Source organism: Gopherus flavomarginatus, chromosome 3, assembly GCF_025201925.1.
Source record: "Gopherus flavomarginatus isolate rGopFla2 chromosome 3, rGopFla2.mat.asm, whole genome shotgun sequence".
Lineage (NCBI taxonomy): Eukaryota > Metazoa > Chordata > Testudines > Testudinidae > Gopherus > Gopherus flavomarginatus.
The window spans coordinates 101,631,394-101,653,050 of NC_066619.1; the positions used below are offsets into that span (position 1 = coordinate 101,631,394).

The 21,657-nt window shown below is 41.1% G+C and overlaps 1 protein-coding gene across 1 annotated transcript in view; it reads right to left on the minus strand.

The window, feature by feature from the left end:
- The window catches only part of LOC127046725 (guanine nucleotide-binding protein G(q) subunit alpha), a 229,312-nt gene extending 213,267 nt beyond the window's left edge, over positions 1-16,045 (minus strand). The window contains exon 1 of the mRNA XM_050944215.1: positions 15,504-16,045. Within this exon, the coding sequence (XP_050800172.1) occupies positions 15,504-15,639 (136 nt within the window). The 5' untranslated portion in view covers positions 15,640-16,045. The remainder of the gene's footprint in view (positions 1-15,503) is intronic.
- Between the last annotated feature and the right edge of the window lie 5,612 nt (positions 16,046-21,657).

Genomic DNA, 21,657 nt, shown 5'->3' on the forward strand with positions numbered 1-21,657 from the left:
CTGAATGTCAAAATAGTCAGGTTTAAACTGCTCACAAACCAGCTGAAAGATCAGTTTTAATCAAGGCCTTGGCTACACTTGAGAGTTACAGTGCTGGTGGTGGCTTTACAGCGCTGTAACTCACTCCCCGTCCACACTGGCAAGGCACATACAGCGCTGTATCTCCCTGGCTACAGCGCTGCCTGTACTCCACCTTGATGAGAGTAATAAAGAGTATAGCGCTGCTGCAGCGCTGGGGTGCCAGTGTAAACAGGAAATAACCTTACTACGCTGTAATTGACCTCCAAAAGCTTCCCATAATGCTTTTAAGTGAAGATAACTCTCTTTGTTTTGTTGTGATTCCTCTGTTTTGTTGTGAACTCCGGGCTCTAGGACCTGCTTATCAAAAAACTAAACACAACTACTGTTTGCTGTGAATGGGCAGAGACAAGGGGCTCCCTTTGGAACATCCACAGCTAGTGTTTGCTTGAAGAGAGGGGGAAGGAAGGGGCTTGAAGAAAGAAGCAGCACAGCGGGCGGCGGGATCCGTTTTGGAGCGGCTGCTTATCTGGTCTGTGAGGAAAAAAACAAAGAGGGCTATTTGCTTTCAGTGAGCAAGAGAGAGGTGGGGGAGGGGGTCGGAACTTGCAAGGCAGCTGCTGACAGAGTGTCGGCTCCAAAAACCCACTCTCTCTCCCCCCCACGCTCCCTGTCACACTCCACCCCACCCTCCTCTTTTGAAAAGCACGTTGCAGCCACTTGAACGCTGGGATAGCTGCCCATAATGAACCGCTCCCAATGCCGCTGCAGATGCTGCAAATGTGGCCACGACAGTGCGCTGGTAGCTGTCAGTGTGGACAAACTGCAGCGCTTTCCCTACTCAGCTGTATGAAGACAGGTTTAACTCCCAGTGCTGTACAGCTGCAAGTGTAGCCATACCCCAAGACGTCCCAAGTGAAGTAGATCAGATTCACCTAATTACAAACTAACAAAGTATACACAAGTGAGACTCAATAATTCTCCCATGTTAACATGCAAAAACCAGTAACATTCACAAACCACAGTGGCATTACAAACCCCCCGGGCCGGTGCAAGGATACTTTGCGCCCTAGATTAAATTTCTACCTTGCATCCCCTCCCCCCAGAGCATTGCTTATTATAAAAACTTTCAAAAATGAATACTGTATAATGTGGCATTGTTCATTAGAATTAATACACGTTCAGCTTGAAAATTTATTAATTTCATTATTTAATCTACATACTTGATGAAAATAAATGGCCTTGGGTCTCCTGCATGTGGCTAGAGTCCCTCCTGCCCCTCCTCCCCCCCCACGGATCTAGAAAGGGCTGTTTTGGGGATCAGAGCACAGAGCTGGGAGTCGGGATCTGGCTTCTAGTCTCCACCCTGGCACCAACTCACTGGATGACTTCAGGCAAGTTACTTCCCTGTTCTGGGCTTCAGCTCCCTGCAGCACTAAGGTGTGAAATAGTTCCTTGCTCCTGGGCTGGAAAGTGCAATGCAGGCGAGAGGGGGTGTCTGAAGGCCTGTCTTCCCCAAAGGTGTGAGGTGAGAACAGAGTTCCAACCTCCATCATGTCCGTCCTGGTTGCTATACTCTGCCCCATACCAATCGCTGCTGAAGCCCCTTACTCAGAAAACTCTGGCCCAGGACAGAGGTATCATTGTCCTTCTGAGCCTGATTTTCAGAGATGCTGAGCACCTGCGGTTCCCCCAGTGTCTGTGGGAACTCCAGGGTTCTCAGTACTTCTAAAACTCGGGTCAATTTATTTTGAATACTGGGCCAGGACTGAGCCTACAAATGCAGGTCCATATACACCCCTCAATCCGCAGATCTCCCATCAATAACAATACAAGCAATCAGGAGAGCGATGAGGGGCAGTTGGCCCAATGCTGGGAGTGGAGAGGATATGACCTAATGTGGTCACTAAACTTGTACCTAGTAAAGTTACTGGTACATCTGCTGTCATTCAGTGGGAGAACAAAAATCTCTCGGGTGCTGCAGCCTGCCCAGGGTTCAGCTGCACTTAACCTGACTTGCTCGCACACTTGCAGTGGTTGTGCACCACACAACTGGTCATCTATGTTACATGAAAATCTGGCTTTGATGGTGTCGTAATTAGACTTAACAGTCACTGCCGCATTTCCTAGAGCTGTTGTCCCAGGCTTTCTGCAGACTCAGGCAGACAGAACTGTGTCGGCTAGATGCCCATCACTTTTGAAGATTTTCCTTGTAGCTGTAAGGACTCGAGACAGCCGTGTTTCTTCACTGAAAACTTGCAGTGTGCTGCCCCTGAATCCCAGATTAATAGCTTGTATGGGCAGGTGCCGTGCTCAGGGCTTGAAGGTTTCTGGTCTAATGGTCTGAGCCAGCACAGAACTAGGAGCCTTGATCCCCTGTGTTCAAAGCAGGACTCTGACAAAGACTCCCCGGGTGACCTTGGGCAAGTCATGTCCCTGTTCTCTGCCTCAGTTTCCCCCAAAATGGGGCTCTATTTACCTGCTCCACAGGGCTGCCTGAGGATGAAGCCTTGGAAGATGGCACATGCTGAGGACAGTTACACTTTTGCAGCTCTTTATCCCTGTATCCTCTGGCAGAGCCATGAACCACCCCCACAGGTAGACCGGTGGCCACGGTCTCCTCTTCCTTTCCCCCACTCCTGCCCCACCTCCTGCTGCTGCATTGCTGTCAATAGGGTGAGCTGCAGGTGGGCTAATGTCACCCGCTCCAATCTGCAGCCGGCAGCAGCCGCTGCTGCGGCAAAGGATCCAGGACTGCCAGAGTTGGAGGGAGAGGGCTAGGGAGCAATGTAGCAGCCCGGGGGCTCGGGGAGGAGGCGGATCCGGGCTGTCAAGAGGGGCATGGGAAGGGAAGGATGTGGAGCGTGGCGGAGAAGGCGGCAGGGCCCGCAGTTGCAGAGGATGCCCGCAGAGGTAAGTGCTAATGTGGCTGCGAGTGGTTCGTCTCCCTCGCCGACAGCAATAGTGTAAAAAAAAAAAAAAAAAATTGGGGGCACTGCTTTTTGGTGCCCCCAAATCTTGGCACCCTAGTGGCCGCCTAGCTTGCTTAGTGTTTACACTGGCCCTGCAAACTCCACCTCTCAGCAAAGAATCAGCTGCACACCTTAGGTGGAAGAAGAAAGATAGGCAAATCTACCTTCAAACTGTTTGCCCTTCCTTCCTATGGAATGAACTGCTAAATCAGGTTAAGCAGCAGACTAGGTAATTTCTATCTTTGTACAGACAAGAGTAAATGTTGTTATGTCCTCCACGATTTCAATACTGGAATGAATAGAGAAAATGAGGAAAGAGAGCTTAATTTTTCCCTTCTTGAGATTTCCTAATAGAAAGTAAGTATGCTTAGAGTCACAATTTCAGAAGCGGAAAACAAAAACATTACATCCCCCCTCTTCCCGCCACAATTCAGTAGCAAGGGAAAGGTTTAAATGTATTCTGAGAAACTTTTTATAACCCACAGTACTAAACAGACTGGATTTTAAAGGGCTCCCTAGGACCAGTTTCTCATTATGGAAAAAACACTGTGATCTTCACAAAAATGTAACATGAAACAGACATGAGTGAATTTCATTCAAACATTTTTTGCAGAATTTCCATTGAAACAAAGATGACAGTGCCCTACAATTTCCTGGATCAAACAAACAAAAGTTCATTTTTAACAAGATTTGATGGATCCATGGTCTAAAGGATAAGGGAGACTCATCTCTAAATCACTGACTCTAGCACAGTCCAAGGCAATAGTGATCTGAAGTCATTCAGATAGCTGTTCAGTGACCTACCTTTGGAGTTGTTGGCTCTCATTAGTTGACAGTGATCAGCTCCACACATTATAACTAGGGCTGTTGATTAATTGCAATTAACTCACACAATTAATTCAGAAAAATTAATTGCAATTAAAAAATTAATCACAATTAATCATAGTTTTAATTATACTGTGAATAAATTTCAATTGGCATTCTGTTTAACTATTTTGGATGTTTTTCTACATTTTCAAATATATTGATTTCAATTACAAACAGAATACAAAGTGTGCAGTGGTCATTACATTTTTATTACAAATATTTGCGCTGTAAAAATGATCAATGAAATTGTATTTTTCAGTTCTCTTCATACAAAGTACCGCAGTGCAATCTCTTTTCGTGAAAGCGCAACTTACGAATGTAGCTTTTTTTGTTACATAACTGCACTCAAAAACAAAACAATGTAAAACTTTAGAGCCTGTAAATCCACTCAGTCCTACTTCCTGTGCAACCAATCGCTAAGAGAAAAAAAAGTTTGTTTACATTCATTGGAGATAATGCTGCTGGCTTCTTATTTACCATGTTACCTGAAAGTGAGAATAGATGTTCACATGGCACTTTTGTAGACCGCATTGCAAGTTATTTACATGCCAGATATGCTAAAATTCATATGCCCCTTCATGCTTTGGTCACCATTCCAGAGGACATAATTCCATGCTAATGATGCTCTTTAAAAAAATAATGTGTTAATCAAATTTGTGCCTGAACTCCTTGGAGGAGAATTGCATGTCTACTGCTCTGCCATATATTTCATGTTATAGCAGTCTTGGATAATGACCCAGCATAATGTTCATTTTAAGAACACTTTCAGTGCAGATTTGACAAAACACAAAGAATGTACCAATGTGAGATTTCTGAAGATAGATACAGCACTCGACCCAACATTTAAGAATTTGAAGTGCCTTCCAGAATCTGAGAGGGACAACGTGTGGAGCATGCTTACAGAATTCTTAAAAGAGCAACACTACAATGCAGAAACTATAGAATCCAAATCACCAAAAAGGAAAATCAGCCTTCTGCTGGTGACATCTGACTCAGATAATGAAAATGAGCATGCATTGGTCTGCCTTGCTTTAGATCGTTATCGAGCAGAACCCATCGTCAGCATGGACATATATCCTCTGGAATGGTGGTTGAAGCATGAAGGGACATATGAATCTTTAGCGCACCTTGCATGTAAATATCTTGCAACGTAAGCTACAACAGTGCCATGAGCACGCCTATTCTCACTTTCAAGTGACACTGTAAACAAGAAGCAGGCAGTATTATCTCCTGCAAATGTAAACAAACTTGTTTCTCTTAGTGATTGACTGAACAAGAAGTAGGACTTGTAGGCTCTAAAGTTTTACATTGTTTTATTTTTGAATGGAGTTATTTTTTGTACATAACTCTACATTTGTAAGTTCAACTTTCATGATAAAGAGATTGCACAATAGTACTTGTATTAAGTGAACTGAAAAATAAAAAATTGTATTTTTACAGTGCAAATATTTATAATAAAAATAAATATAAAGTGAGCACTGTATAACTTTGTATTCTGTGTTGTAATTGAAATCTGAAAATGTGGAAAATATCCAAAAATATGTATATAAATGGCATTCTATTTTTGTTTAACAGCATGATTAATTGCGATTAATTGTTTTAATCGCTTGACATCCCTAATTACAACTACTACCCCAAAACGAGCACCCTCTTTTGGCAACATCAGCAGAAAGGGTAAGGATTAATTTCTCACGGAGACTGCCTTCTGCTAGGCAAAGATTAGAGTTAACATATCAGTGTCCTGTCTACACACACACATACACACACACATACACATACACACACACCATACTCCCAAAAAATCCAAAAAGATGAAAGACTAAATATGACCAAGAGCAGTTAAAGCAAAGGACCGGAACTCAGGAGATCTTGGCTCTTTATACAATACAACCAATGGGCAAGATGCTTAATCCTGTTCTTAGTTGCCATGTCTGCAAAAACACTAAGGGCTGGTCTACACTAGGGGGAGAAATCGACCTAAGATATGCAACTTCAGCTACGTGAATAGCATAGCTGAAGTTGAAGTATCTTAGATCAAGTTACCTACCAGCCTCACGGCGGAGGATCGACATCCGCGACTCCCCCTGTCGACTCCACTACCGCTGTTCGCATTGGTGGAGTTCTGGAGTCGACAGGACCTCGTTCAGGGATCGATATATCGCACCTAGATGAGATGCGATATAACGATCCCCGAGAAATCGATTGCTACCTGCCGATATAGTGGGTAGTGAAGACGTGGCCTAAGCTTCCTCACATGAGGGTGCTGCAGAAGTAGAAAGCATTTTAAGCATCCATATTGATGTCTCTCAGTGAAGCTAAAGGATTAGCTGAGTTTTATTGCCGTTTTCTATTTATTTTAAACCCTGCGGTTGTAATTATTGTTCCTTCCTGCAACACATCTTCAAAAGATTTTCACTACAAACCTAAGTGTATGATTTCAGTCCACTTGCACTACAGTCCATTAAACATTTATTTGTAACAATCAAATTATGCAAGAACAGTTTGTGGTATAAGATCCTGTTAAAGATACCTGAACTATTCCTTTATAAAAGTTTTCAGCTTTCATTACCAGTATCCATTTGGACTAATAGGTACATTGGTTTTCATCTTTCACACTGGTAACAATATCAAACTAATTATATTTATGCAGCAAAAGAGAGAAAGTGTCTCCCTTCAAGTAACGTTGCATTTCTAGCTAATCAATAGTAGAAATCGCACTCTGAAGTGCTTAATAAATCCAGGATCAGAGTAAAATATATTTGTGCAAAAGAGTCCAATATTTGATGCCGAGTTTTCCAAGCATGCTAGGTTCCTAAATACACAAGGAATGATGGCATCTTTTCCATTTTGTATGTGTTTGAGTTCTTCTAGCCTTATAAGTTAGTGGTTGTCACTAAGGAACCTTTTGTCTGACTTCCTGGCCGACATCCATTTACCCAGAAATGTGGGTTGGAATAGCTCTAGGAGCAAAACAATTACTACTAAGATTACAGATTGGAGACTTCAATATTTTTCCTGCGATGAAAATACAGAAGAAGGGAGAAAAGCAACTTTCCTCAACTCACATATACTTCTCATCCAGTGCAAAGATTAAAGCCAGAGACTTTCCATGCTGCTCCTGTACCTCAATCTGCACCTTACACAGCACTAAGCCACTAAAGGCTGTGCATTTCTTAGCAACTGGTGTATCTCTCAGGCACCTTGTGAAGCATGAGAATGGTGGAAGAATGCTTCAGCAATCTGAGTTCACTAACAGTCTACTAATGTAAAAGCAGCAAAGAACCCTGTGGCACCTTATAGACTAACAGACGTTTTGGAGCATGAGCTTTCGTGGGTGAATACCCACTTCATCAGATGCAAGGTATTCACCCCCACGAAAGCTCATGCTTCAAAACGTCTGTTAGTCTATAAGGTGCCACAGGATTCTTTGCTGCTTTTACAGATCCAGACTAACACGGCTACCCCTCTGATACAGTCTACTACTGGGCACTCTAGAATAGCTAACTTCTGTTGCAGTAGGTCACATTAATTTGAATTGTAAACTTTTGTTATTACTGAATCTAATGTCTGTATGCATGCATTCAAAGCAGCTTCTAGCTCATTTTCCAAAAGGTACGGTACTTCATAGGACAAAACAGAAATGCCATGATGCCATATGTGATGCCTTTTTGTTTGGTGATGAAATCTCAGCTATGTATCACTGGAAGTTGGTGCATGACTGTGACCTAACTAAAAAAGGACCATCCAACCAATCAGGGCCCAGAGCCGTACTTGGCTACCCATTCATTCACAGAATCGAACAGCACAGATCTGCACTGCAGCTGGCACATTAAAAGCCTTCTCTATCTTCTGCCTTTCCACTTTACTGATATGAATGATTAGTGTTAATAATTTCAGGATATTTTACTCATTTAGTTTATATACATATATACAAACATACATACATATACTGTGTATCTGAATGGGGGGGGAGTCACCTCCCTTTATTAAAAGACAAATGAGGAATGGCTACCAAACACAAAAATAACTGAAACTGTAGTAGGCAAGCTCAACAGCCTCATTCTTCCATGCAACCAGTCCTTTACAAACCCACAAATGACAAATCCCCCTCTAGTTCAGTCTCTCCATATAACATTACTTACTGTGGAATCAATCTGCATCTAGAATATTAAAGATTAATGTTAAATCATTTAAGATTTAACATGAAACACTATTGATACTGTTCTTGGAATTTCCCCTGCAAGATTTATTTTAACTCTTTTTTGATACTGTAGGTGTATTTGTTACTGAAACTAAATACTGAGTCCTGGGCCCTGATATATTAAAAACTCACTTCTTTGTACTGTGCTTAATACAATCCCTAGAGCATGGACGCTCAGTGACCTGCCACTGAGAATACTGCACACATTCTCCCAGTATTCAGCAACTTATTTCCTAAATTCCTGTCCTGGCTTGTTCTTGATACTGTTTTCTTGCTGTTGGTCTTTGCCAGTCAGACTTTTTATAGATTTTAGAACAGCGAATAAAAGGTGGATGTTGAAAAACTTCCCATAATTTTATTAGTAACAGCTGTTCACACAAAATAGTGTTGAAGTGTGAGAACAGATCTTTTCTGAGAGTTATTCCACTTAGTAGGGCAAGAAAAAACGCTCAGTCTTTATAGTATTCAGTTACTGTAACAGAGTTAATTACCAGTTATCACTCATTTACCTTATAATGCTATTTCATACTTTCTTGGGATTCATTTTGCCAAAAACGTCATTTTACTCCAAAAGCAATAATAACTTTCCTCTGTGAAACTTTCACTGCCATAATCCACGAACAGAAATAATTGGAGGGAGCCTACGAGGGTGGGACCATTAGTTCTAAAAATGGTAGCGTTCCCAAATATCCTGGAGCAACAGGTTTCACAGATCAGCCTTTCCCCCTCACCCCCCATTTAACATTGTTAATTGCAGTGTTGTTGTCGCTGTATAGGCCGCAGGATATCAGAGACAAGTTGGAAAGAGGTAATATCTTTCATTGGACCAACTTCTGTTGGTGAAAGAGGAAAGACCTCTCAGTCCTCATCCTCAAAGAAAATCTGCACAACACCTTCAAAAGACGAGCCTGAGAGCTTAAATTCATAACTTTGCTAGACACTACAAATCATGAATTTAACAGAGACACTGGATTTATGGCTTATTACAACAATCTGTAATCCACTAACTTCCCCCCTTTTTTGCCCTATGATTGCAAAGATGTTAACTGGCTACTTCACTTTGAATGGTGTCTTATAATGTGTATTAATTACTTACGCTAAATAATCTGTTCCATCTTGTATTTTAGCTGTGATGCTCAGAGTACCTTTCTCAGCCCAGAAGAAGAGCTCTGGATAAGAACAAAAGCTCATCTCTCCCTCTAGTAAAAGATATTCCCTCACCTGCCTTGTCTCTCTAACATGGTTTTTGTTCTTTAATGCAAGATGTGCATTTTGTGGTCCTTTGGCCTCTTGACATGTAAGTCCCACTGAGAGTTTTATTTACATGTGCATTTAGGACATGAGCCAACTCCCATTGATTTGATTTCTATAACAGAAAAATTAAGGATACTGTGCAGTATCCTTGTAAACAAGAGCTTCCTTGACAGTCCATTAAAAATTAATAATACATTTTAAAGTAACATCAGCAAAACTTTCTTCTTACCAGATACGACATATATTCCTCGAAAGGGATAGTCATATTTATGCCCATCAGTACAGCTCTGCATCCATAATAAAATATTAATACAAGTAATTTTTCCAAAATAGGATCTGTCTACCAGTCTCTTCGTAAGACACAGCCTGATGAATATTAAAGTATTTTTCCTTTTAGTTGTAAACACATTTTGTAGTATCTGATTGAAAAAAATATGCAAATGTCCAGCAGGGATTTAAAGAGGCACATTAAAAGCAAAATCTAAATCACACTTCTGTCTAAAAATGTTTTACTTGTAACAAGTCACACCTAACACTAACAAAGAAACTAAACACAAACATTTTTTCAGGATTTTTTTGTTTTTGTTTTTTAACACTTTCTGCATTTAACAGCAATGTATGTAGAACCAATTTAACTATTTACCTGAATAGTCAGTTTCTCCTGTTTATGTGGGTCCTTCAGAAAGCAATAGGGCTGTAAAAAAATCATTAAAAATAAAATGGGACTGTAAAACCAGTCCCATTTGGCTGGGATCTCAGGAGTAACTATAGTATTTGAAACTAATTTTAACTCATTTTTAAAACTTACTACTAACAATACTCCAAATTTACTGCATAGGAGGCTTTTCACATTGAACACACTTGAAAATCATTACCTAGTAAATCATTAAGTAACGTAATACTATCATCCCTACTTTTCATCCCTAGGAAAACTGAGGAAAAGATATGCAACTTAAGAAAAAAACAAAAAACCTGTGGCACTGTGTGCGCATGATTATAAGGATTACTCCAACCCTATGTTCAAACTATAGGGACTTTATTATAGAAATACAGACAAAGCAAACCTACTCAAAATGAAGTTCCATGTCTTGTGCCAAATGCTGCTCTTTTGAAGATAACAGCTACTAAAGTTATAATCTATGTGATCTTTGATGATCACCAGAGCAGCTTAAATAATACCTTATAACAACACACTTTTTATATATCTATTTTTTAAAAACAGAGCCTTTAGATGGATCTGGCTGTGGGAGGAATTACTTACCTCTACATTTCTGGTCACCCAGGACCAACAATTTAAGAATCTCTTTCAGTTGTTTGCCTTATTCTGGCCAGACAGTCAAATCTAAATTTGGGCACAATTTGTTTCTGAGCATCTTAGTCACTGAAATAAGCATACTATGAAAAATAAACAATGTGTGGCCGAAATGGCAAGCTTTCAATAGCTAGGCCAATGTATGTATAAACAGGAAATTCAATTATGTGAAGTTTCTCTCAAATCTCATATTTAATACTGTTCACATTCTAGAGTACATATACCTCAGCAATATAACACACCGATTGCTATTTACTGCCTCATTTTGTACAAGAAACTGCAATACTATCAGGTTCTATTTCAATAAACCATATGTAGCAGTTAAATTACATAAAAAATAAGGGCTCTAGATTGTATCTGTTAGAGATGATAGTGCTATCATACACCAGTGTAATCCATTCTTGGTTTAATGGACTCATGTCCTCCTCAAATACTTTAGTGAAGGTCAAACATCTTCATTACCCGAAAGTCCTAGATTTTCCATTTGGATCTCTAATTTAACTGACTTATGTATCAAAATGCATGTTACCAGACAGATCTGCTACTGAATGCTCATCTGAGGAGGCTCAAGAATGTTTTTCCAGTTAAGGTTAGCTGCAATTTATGCTCACTCAGCTGGCTTAATTTCCACGTTTTAGCTGATAGCATATGAAGAATGCAAGTGTTCTACTAAAATCACCTATATTTTTGAGACCTCACTTCATTTTAGAGACCTGCTATCTCAAATGCAGAGAACATCTAAATCTGGAAAACTATGCTTTCAGGGTGACATAATACCAGCAGGCAAACATTTAACTTAGCCACCTATCAGAGTTACAGAAGGGATACATTTCGTTCTCAGATATGCAAAGAAGAGAATGGTAGTTGTCCTTATGCACGTATAAGGGCAGAATTTGGCCAATAGCGAAAGCCTAAGGCCAGGATCTACTTCTTAGGCCCACCACTACCCAAAGAGAAGTCCCACTTTTGACAATGGGAGTGGTATGCAAAGAATAATCATAGCATATGGCACTTAATACTTACAAGATAACGATAAAATATTTTATTGTTTAACAGTTTCCAATATATTGATATAAAACATAATTCCTTCTGCTCTGCCAATAATAAAAGTGCTTTTACAGCCAAGAGCAAAGAATAGATGATTAACTTTAAATTCTGGAGAACAGTTATAGGTTTTACAAAACCTTCAACAGAAATCCAGAAAGAATTTGGAAAACACAACGGATTTAAAACCAAATCATTAGAAAACTCAGTTTGATCCAAAATGTCCTAAACATTACTATTTGTATTAGCAAGAGGACTGTTTTTTTCCTTTTAATAATACATTTCAATACTCAGTTCTGGAAGCTAGCTGTTTCAAATTAAAAATGACATGAAATACTTCACCTAATTTTAAAAACAGCTCACGGAGACTGATATGCAATTTAGTGTCTGAAACTGACATTTTAAAATGTAATCACTTAGCATTTACTTTTAAAGTCATCTTTTAAAATTAACCTTACCATGAATTGCAATTCAAGTTTGCAAAACAAACTACAACACTGGAACTCATTGATCTAAAAGAAAATTAAATTCATAATCACTTGTATACATAATGTACAAAGAAGGCTATTCACAATAAGTGAATGTGATGCAGTTAACTGTATAGTACACAACTGGGACGGAGAAATATCTTCACATTGTAAAGATTACACATTACAATCTCAACAAAGTATGAGGGAAAATGCTTCTCTTTCCAACCATGACCCAGAAAAATGCTTTCTTTTCTCATGTTCTGTACTATACGTATGAGTTTGTATATGCTTACAAAATTACATATACACAAGCAGAAGAAAAAACAGATCACACACCAGTTCTTTATATGTAGTTTGTCCATAATAAGCTAACAAATGAAATCAAAATAATGGGCTGTTCTGACAGTTTCTGGTGAGCACAATATCTATTACAGAAATTAATATGATTTTATATTAAGAAGAAATACTTATAGAAAAAGGCACTCTTGAAAACGTCATGCTAGGTCACTCAGGAGCATAAGTAACATTTTCAAAAGCACCTAACCCACTTTTCCCAGGGTGCTTTTGGAAATGGGACTGAAGACTAAGTACCTAACTTAGGCACTAAAGGTGGGTCAAAGTGGCTTTTGACAATTCTACCCAAAGCCTACATAAAATAAAATATTTTATATATTGTGGGGAACAGGACACAGTCAACTTGCAATCAATTAACAAAAATAGTTTATGTAAGTTCAGATATTACTCCTTCTCTGAATCTCACCAGTTTTTATGACTTCATAATGACATTTCCTATTTTTTTAAATTTCTCTTTCCTTGCTGTATGAAAGACCCACACAAACAACAGGGAAAACTGACTATACAGACGAAGCAGAGGGAGTGACTAAATACAAACTGCTGTCAAATACACAAAATAAGCCAACTGAAAAAATATTTCCCCCCTCAAATCTGTTTCGGTACAGTAATTGTAGCCCTCGGTCGTGCGAACAGCTTTGTGCAGGTAGATCCCTGAACGTGCACTGAGCCCCAGCAACTTCAAGGGGAATCTGCCTGCACAGAGCTCCTTGCAGGATCAGAACCTTAGGCGTTAATTGTGACACCAGTATATAGGCCATTAATAGTCACAAGCATGATTTTTTAAGATGACAATGTCCTTTAATTAAATTCTACACTTTTAAAAGTAGTACAGTAAAGACTTGTATACACTAGGAATTTCAGGAGCGGTGTCACTACAGTGGTGCATATGCTCGCTGTAGATGCATTACTTTGTATAAAGCAAGGATTGCATCAGGGCAACTTCTCTCAGTTTCAAGTAAACTACACCAGTGCAAGCTCACTTTACACTAATGCAGCACATCAACACTGAAGGTTTGCATTGTTGTACCTACATAGAAAAACCCTGAGTTTTCTCAATAGTTCTATAAATTAATAGCTCTTCTGACCTATCCTCATTCAAACCAACCACCTTTCACTTGGCCTAAATTAATGCCAAAATTAGGCCCTGAGTCTGCCATGAGTTATACACATACTTAACTTTACAAATGAATGGACCCCACTGAAATCAATGAGATTACTCACTCATTAAATTAAGCATGTACATAACTGACAACAGCACTGGGGCCTAACTCTTTGTAACGATGTAAATTCATATATTTAAATCCCACCCACCCTCCAATTCTGGGATCACACAGTGATTCCCTCCTAATAAATTTCCCTCTTCCCTAAAATAATGAGCAAAATCCTGTAGCATTATTGGGGGGGGGGAGCGCAAAATGCAGAAACAACATAGACTGGTACTACAAGTCAAAGATGACCAAAAAAAACTTCTTGACTATGCTAAGTCCATTTCCATAAACTAAAGCAAATGCAAGCTATATATTCTTTATTTCACCTCTTTTATGAACCCTAAAATAACCACTACGTGAAATTTAATCAATCAAAACTAGACCAAAATCAAATAGGCAGTGCAATTTTTATTGCCAGTATTATCTCTCTCTCTCTCCCTCTCCTGATCATTCCTCCACACCCATTATTCCAAGTATAGAAGAGAAAATGCGTTAGTTAAGGAAAACTGCAAATTAATTTAAATGACTACGAACGTTTTCTTTCCCATGTTTTACTTATTCTGATCCAGCTTTAACTCATTTAAAAACAATTTACCCGTACCAATAACAATCTTTATATACAAAACAAGACAGCATATTTGCACTAAACCAGACAGTACACATCTTTTGCATGTGATATACAGTATTCAGTTTTATAACCCCACATACACCAGGCTCTAGTACAGACATTTTTTAGGCCGTTAGTCCAAAGCACAAACTGTATCTACCACAGTAACTATGCATTATATTACAGTAAACTAGTCATGAGCTTTTTTAGTATTATTTTTAATTCAAACAACTATTATTTTAGCAGAAACATAAAAAATAGAGAAATGTTGCTTTTTGTACATTAACTATGATTATATAATAATACAATAATGTTGAGATTGAGGGGAAATTATGTCGTATATTGTAAATTCCAAAGATATTCAAGATCCTGTCATTCTCCAACATACTGTAGGTTATTAGTCAGTTTCATGTCTTTGTGTGTTGTTGTTGTAAGAAATTAGCCTATAATCTGAGTGTAACCCTTCATCTCAGTTTACCTCATTAAATAAAAATCACACTAAAAAATACAATCAGCCACCCAGCAACCTTTCGGAAGGCTCACAGAACAATGCAGACATTAAAGCCTGTCACCATCAATCTGCAAAGCAACTCCGCCTGCGAGTCCTTTCATTTAGCTGCTTCCTTGCAATTTCTCCCTTATACCCACCCCCAAATGTATTTGCCATTTATGTTCTCTTTTCATCTCTCTGTCACCCACCAAGCCCTATCCCCTCTCCATTTCTGGAAGGCCAGTGTCCCTTCCACATCAAACCACCTATAGGAACCAGAACCAGTTATTTACCCAGCTACATATGTATTTACAATACATGCCCACGGATATATGCCATGTAACAATGTGTATTATGGTAGATATCTGTGCACACACACAAATGTATCTCCACCACCACCATCATCGTCGGAGTCCGAATGAACATAATCATGTAGATTGGAAGCACCCGTGGACCTAAGGCAAGGAAACTGAGTGTAAATTGTGTCCTCCCTCCCTTCCCCTCGCCCGCACCCATGATCAGATTCCCTTTACTTTCATACTTATCAATGGATTGATACAATCTCCAGACACACACACACAGGCATGTCTACTGCATATGTGCCTACATGCATGTGCAAAGCTGCACCCCCAACTGGCACCTTGTGTGTGTGTGAGCAGGGGCAGCTGGCCGGGCTGGGGTGCAGGCGGCGCCTGCCTGGACTTACCCAGCAGCAGCAGCTTGAGCTCCCGGCGGGCGTCCCGCTTGTCCCGGCGGAGCTGCCTCTCGATCTCATCGTTGATCCGCCTGGCTTCTTTGGCTTCCTCGCTCAGGCAGCACGCCATGATGGACTCCAGAGTCATTCTTCCTAACTGGTTCAGACACAACCCCCACCCCCCGAAAACACACACACCCCGCACCACGGAGCGAGGGAGGCACGCGCCCTCTGCCTGCGAACCCCCACCCGGGGACAGCAGAGCCAACGCCGGGAGAGCTCTAGATGCTACACCCGGGGAGCAAGAGAGGCAGAGAAAGGGGCCCCCCAGCAGCAGCGCAAACCCCCCTATCTCCTGCCTCTGCCACTCGCTGGTTCCAGCTCCTCCTCTTCTCTAAATCATGCACCAAACAACAGGGAAACATCTACCGGAGCAGCCCAGCACCCCACTCTTTTTCTTTCCTGCCTCCTGCAGCCACAGTCCCCAAACGTCCCTTGTAAATTACACCCGCTGAAGCCCCCCCTCGCCTCCCTCCCTCCGAAGCAACCAGCCCCTATTGAAATGCTAATCGCGACTAACCCCTCCCCCACCTCCACACACACATTTTCTTGTCTCTTCCCCCCTCCCTGACGTGAAGATCATCAGATCCTCCAGGGGGTGGTTTTGCTTGTTGCCGCTTGGAAATCTCTGAGTTTGCTTTGCTTAAGGTCTTCTTTCAAGTGGACTTTTCTTCGGGGCTGCGGGGGTCTGTTTGCTTCTGTTTTGCAAAGCAGCTGTTCTTGCCCTGCCTTTCCCTTTCTGTAAGAAAGCGAGAGGGGGTAATACCAGAGAGGAGAAGGGAAGCAAGAGCTGTGGTGCATGTACAATATGTGTCCAGCCCGTCTGACTTTTCAATGGCTCGGCTCCCCGGGCGTGGTAAGGCAGAAATATGGCGGACCTTCCCTGCCTCTCTCTCTCCAACCTACGAGCCAGAGGAATATATGTTACAGAGAGAAAGGAAAATCCCAGGGAAATAAATCTCCAAACCCACTGAACAGGCTTTCATACAAAGCCGAACACCACCACCCAATAGCAGTAACAGAAGAAGGAACAAGTCGTTTTGCACACCAAATGGCCGCAAGGAACACTCTTTTTTATTTGTCCTATAGGGCAGGGCTAGGGTTTTTTCTAACACTACATTTTTAGATTTCTTTTGTTTCCTTGTCCTAGTCCATTTTATTATAACCCTCCATCCTATTCTCAGAAGAGGTGACTTTGTAAATTGAGAAAGAGTAAAATTATAACAATTCCCAGGAGGGAAAAGGGAGGGGGAACCTCTCTCCCTTCAGATGGCAATGTACATTTGGGGAATAAAAGTTTCCCAGAGTCTTCAAGGCATTCCTTGTAACTTTTCATGCCAATGAGTTCCTATGGTGTGAAGAATGGGGGTAGGGGAGAGATTTTAACAATGATTATAAATGAAATGAAATGGGTAGGATCCTTCCCTTGCTTCTAAGAACCTAATATTCTAAAATTTAAGTAGATGAGTCTGTTTTACTTTTTATTTCTGTAGTAGTAGCTGTGAGGCTATCCATTGTGATTTAGCTTGCCAAAACCCCAAGCCCTTGGTGTATGTGTATTACCAGACCTTAAGTCACCACTCCAGAGCAATGGCACATTTTGGACTGATATATGATGAGGGTCCTAACTTTCATCAGTACTTTATGTTTTAGCCGCATTTTGTCCCATTCCCAGCCCTATTTTAAATTAGCTGAAAAGGAAAATATTGAAGTCTCTTCCAGGAAAGCAATGGAAGTCCATGAAGCTTGCTAGGCAGTAAGAGAAGAGCATCCATATCGTCCTTCCCCACCTCCCCCAAGCTTCATGTGTGTGATGCTCTTTCCAGCACCTGTTGGCATATATTTTGAAAATGATGCTATGCTCATACCTGAGCTGCTCAGATGCGCTGACACAGTATGTATTAAATGGTGCCCATCACAAGCTATGAAACTGGAAATTAAAATGTAATGGTCACGACAATGACATTCTGTCCGATTTTGAAAAAAATAATTCTCATTGCTTCACAATTTAAAAAATACATTAACTTGCTCAAATTTGTGCAGCAGGCTTTTTTGTTATACCGTATAAAAACAGTCACTGCACTGCAGTAGATTTTTAAAGTACGTTTCTTTTTCCTTGTAAGCAAAGTTAAAATAAAGATGTACACATTTTTAGGTTAAATTCTATAATCCTGTTTTTAATAAAAGCACTATTATTTCAGTGAAAGCATCTTTTTCATTAAACTGAAATGGATTTAAAATTTAACAAAATGTTTTAGGGGGCCCTGATTTATGGACATGTTGGCAATGAATTTAGCAACATAAAGATATAGTTAATAGACACTAGTTTGCAGTTATCACATTTATAAAAATGCTAACCAGGAAAAAAGTGAATAATGACACAGAGTGGAATCCTCTTTGTCTTCACTGAACAACTTCTTTGTGGATCAGAACCTGTTCCCATGAGTGTATAGGAGACAAAAAGGCAGCAGAATGGGTGCACAGTGGTCAGTTATAAGGAACATATGCTGGGGACATGCTATGTGCTCACCACACTGCTTGCACAGGGTCCCACATGGCACAGAGGGGCTTGCAGCAAGTCTGGGGGAAGGGTAGAGTATGACAAGTGGATCTGCACTATCCCAGGTTAACTGATCAAAATCTCTCTGCATATAGAGAGCATAGCAGCCACAGCCCTCAAGGGCCTTGCACTGTAGTAATCTTCCTTCAGAAGAGGAAGTCTGATAGCTTTCTGCAGACTTTGTCAGTCCCATTTTATACATTCACTACAGGGGGTTGCAAGAGTCTCTCCAGTCTGAACACTATATGCGAAAAATGTGAAACTATCATTTAATTGTAGGCATGCTTGGGGACATGTACTGCATTTAATCTGTATGTGCCTCTCCCATTGATACTGATTTCTGATGTATGACCTGAAGGGACTGCCCTCCAATATGTATCTTGAAAAAGACCACAGATTAAATAGAAAATGTTATGAGGTAGGAGTATAGGAATTGTCATAGCAGAGCACACAAATGGACCTATCCTGCCTCTGCCAGTGATCAGTACCAGATACTTTAGAGGAAAGTATAAAAACTTTGTAATGGGCAATTATGCAATAATATGCCTATACAGTGTCTTCCTAACTCCAAGCAGAGTAGTGGTTGACTTTTGTCCTGAAATAAGAGGCTTTATATCCCCTATCCCCTGTATATTTTTATCCTAGCAAGTATATTTGTGAATGATGCAATTATTAACTACAAAGATATCTAATCCTTTTGTGAATCCCACCAACTCTTTGCCTCAGTATCTGAGTTCCATAGTTTAAGTACATGTTGCATATAACAGTGATTCCTTTTATTGCTCTCCATTTTCAAAATGTCTAGGGATTTTGGATGTCTGACTAGAGGACACCTTAAGGGCCTGGTTTTCAAGAAGTGCTGAAGAATACATCCTCTTTGAATATCAGATTCCTTTAAGGTGTATCAAATTGGCCACCCAAACATTGAGGCACTCCTATTAGTCACTTTTGAAAATTTTGTGTCAGTTTTAAATTTGTTGCCTTTCGCTTTCATTAACCATCTCTTTCTTGTGCTATAAGAGAGAGTAAATATGCATTCATGATAAACTTTCTCGGTATACCATTCATAATTTTGTATACCTCTATCATAGCACGTCTTACTCGCGCTCTAAAATATGTAGTCCCAGTCTTTAAAATCTCTTCTTGTACAGAAATCCTTCCATCCATCTAATGCTTTAGTTGTCCTACTCTGTGCCTCTTCTGTTTGAACTATTCTTTGAGATGGTTTGACCAGATCTGAACACACTATTGAAAGTGAGAGTATTACAGCAGCATATATAATGCCATTACAGTAGTTTCAGTATTACTCAATATCTCTTAGAACAATGTAACATCTTTGTGACAGATATTGCAATCCCATGCAGTATTTTGGGGACCATTTTAAACTTATGAATGATTTATTTATGATTATGTTCCTCCATGGGGAGGATTACCACAGCTCCTACAGGAACTAAACACAGTGAGAGGTTGATTAAGGTGAGTCACTGAGACTAAGCAATTAGAGAAGTACTAGCCCCTGCCGTGGTTTACTTTTACTGGTTCAAGCTGGGTTTTCTAGAGCAGTGGTTTTCAAGCTTTTTTCCTGGCAACCCAGTTGAAGAACATTGTTGATGCCTGAGACCCAACGGCGCTGGGGATGAGGGGTTTGGGGTGTGGGAGCAGCTCATGGCTGAGGCAGATGGTTGGGGTGAGGGCTGCAGGGTGGGGTTGGGGGTGAGGAGTTTGGGGTGCACGAGGGGGCTCTGGGTTTGGGTGGGGACTGAGGGCTGGGGCAGGGGGTTGGGATGTGGGAGGGTGTCAGGGTTCTGGGCTGAGAGTGCAGGCTCTGGGGTAGGGATGAGGGTTTTGGGGTACAGGAAGGGGCTCTGGATTTGAGGGGGGGCTTGGTATTGGGGCATGGGATTGGAGCATGGGCTTACCTCTGGTGGCTCCCGATCAGCGGCGCAGCTGAGGTGAAGGGGCAGGCTTCCCACCTGTCCTGGCACTGCATACCATGCTGCACTAGGTGGAGGCACACAAGCAGCTTGTCATAAACAGATAGCTAAGGGTTAATGTCTCTTTCACCTATAAAAGGGTTAACAAGCAGTGACCTAAAACACCTGACCAGAGGACCAATCAGAAAACAAGATTTTTTCAAAACTGGGTGGAGGGAAGTTTGGGTGTAACTTTTTTGTTCTTTGTCTTGTGTCTGTGCCCTCTCGGCTATGAGAGTGATTTTTCTATCTTCTGGCTTTCTAATCTTCTGTTTCCAAGTTGTAAGTACAAAGATAGTAAGACAATAAGGTTTATATTGTTTTCTTTTGTATTTACATGTGTGTAGTTGCTGGAATGTGTTAAATTGTATTCATTTTGGATAAGGCTGTTTATTCATTTTTTTTCTTTTAAGCAAATGACCCTGTATTTGTCACCTTAATACAGAGAGACCATTTTTATGTCCTTTTCTTTCTTTTTATATAAAGCTTTCTTTTTAAGACCTGTTGGAGCTTTTCTTTAGTGGGGATTCCAGGGAATTGAGTCTACAGCCCACCAGGGAACTGGTGGGAGGAAGAAGTCAGGGGGAAAATCTCTTTGTGTTAGAGTTACTAGCCTGACTTTGCATACCCTCTGGGTGAGGGGGGAAGAGGAGGAGGAGAGATTAGCTCTCTCGGTACTTGTGTTTTCCAGGACTGGAAACAGGGAGGGTGGAATCCCTCTGTTTAGATTCACGGAGCTTGCTTCTGTATATCTCTCCAGGAACCCAGGGAGGGAACACCTGGAGGGGAGGAGGGGGAAGGGAGATGGTTTATTCCCCTTTGTTGTGAGACTCAAGGAATCTGAGTCTTGGGGTCCCCCAGGGAAGGTTTTGGGGAGACCACAGTGAGCTAGGCACTGTATAAATCCCTGGCTGGTGGCAGCGTTATCAGGTCCAAACTGGTAACTAAGCTTGGAGGTTTTCATGCTAACACGCATATTTTGGACGCTAAGGTCCAGATCTGGGAAAAATGTTATGACACAGCTCCACACAGCTCTCGCCCACAGGCACAGCCTCCCACCCCAGTGCTCAGGGTGGGGGCAGCATGCATAGTCTCGTGGCCTCCCCACCTAGGAGTCGGACATGCTGCTGGCCGCGTCCGGGGCACAGCGCAGTGTCAGAACAGGTAGGGACTAGCCTGCCTTAGCTGGGCAGCACTGCTGATGGGACTCTTAATGGCCTGGTCGGCAGTGCTGACCAGAGCCGCCAAAATCCCGTGCCTTGCATTCCACGACCCAGTAGTGGGTTGCAACCCACAGTTTGAAAACCACTGTTCTAGAGCCTAGGAGGCAAAGAAAGGGGTTTTGGTATAAAAGGATGAGCTTAAACTGACACAGGGCCTTCTTTCTGATCTAGCAAACAGACAGTACCTTCTGTCCAAGAGGGGCTCCAAAGTTGTGGAAGAGTTGGAAAGACTTTGGCCTGCTAGGATCCCATAAGACTCATGAGTGACTCCCTTCCTAGTATGTTTAGTGTATGTTCAAATCTGTTTATTGTTGTGCTATGTTTTCTCTGTAATGAATTTACACTAAGAA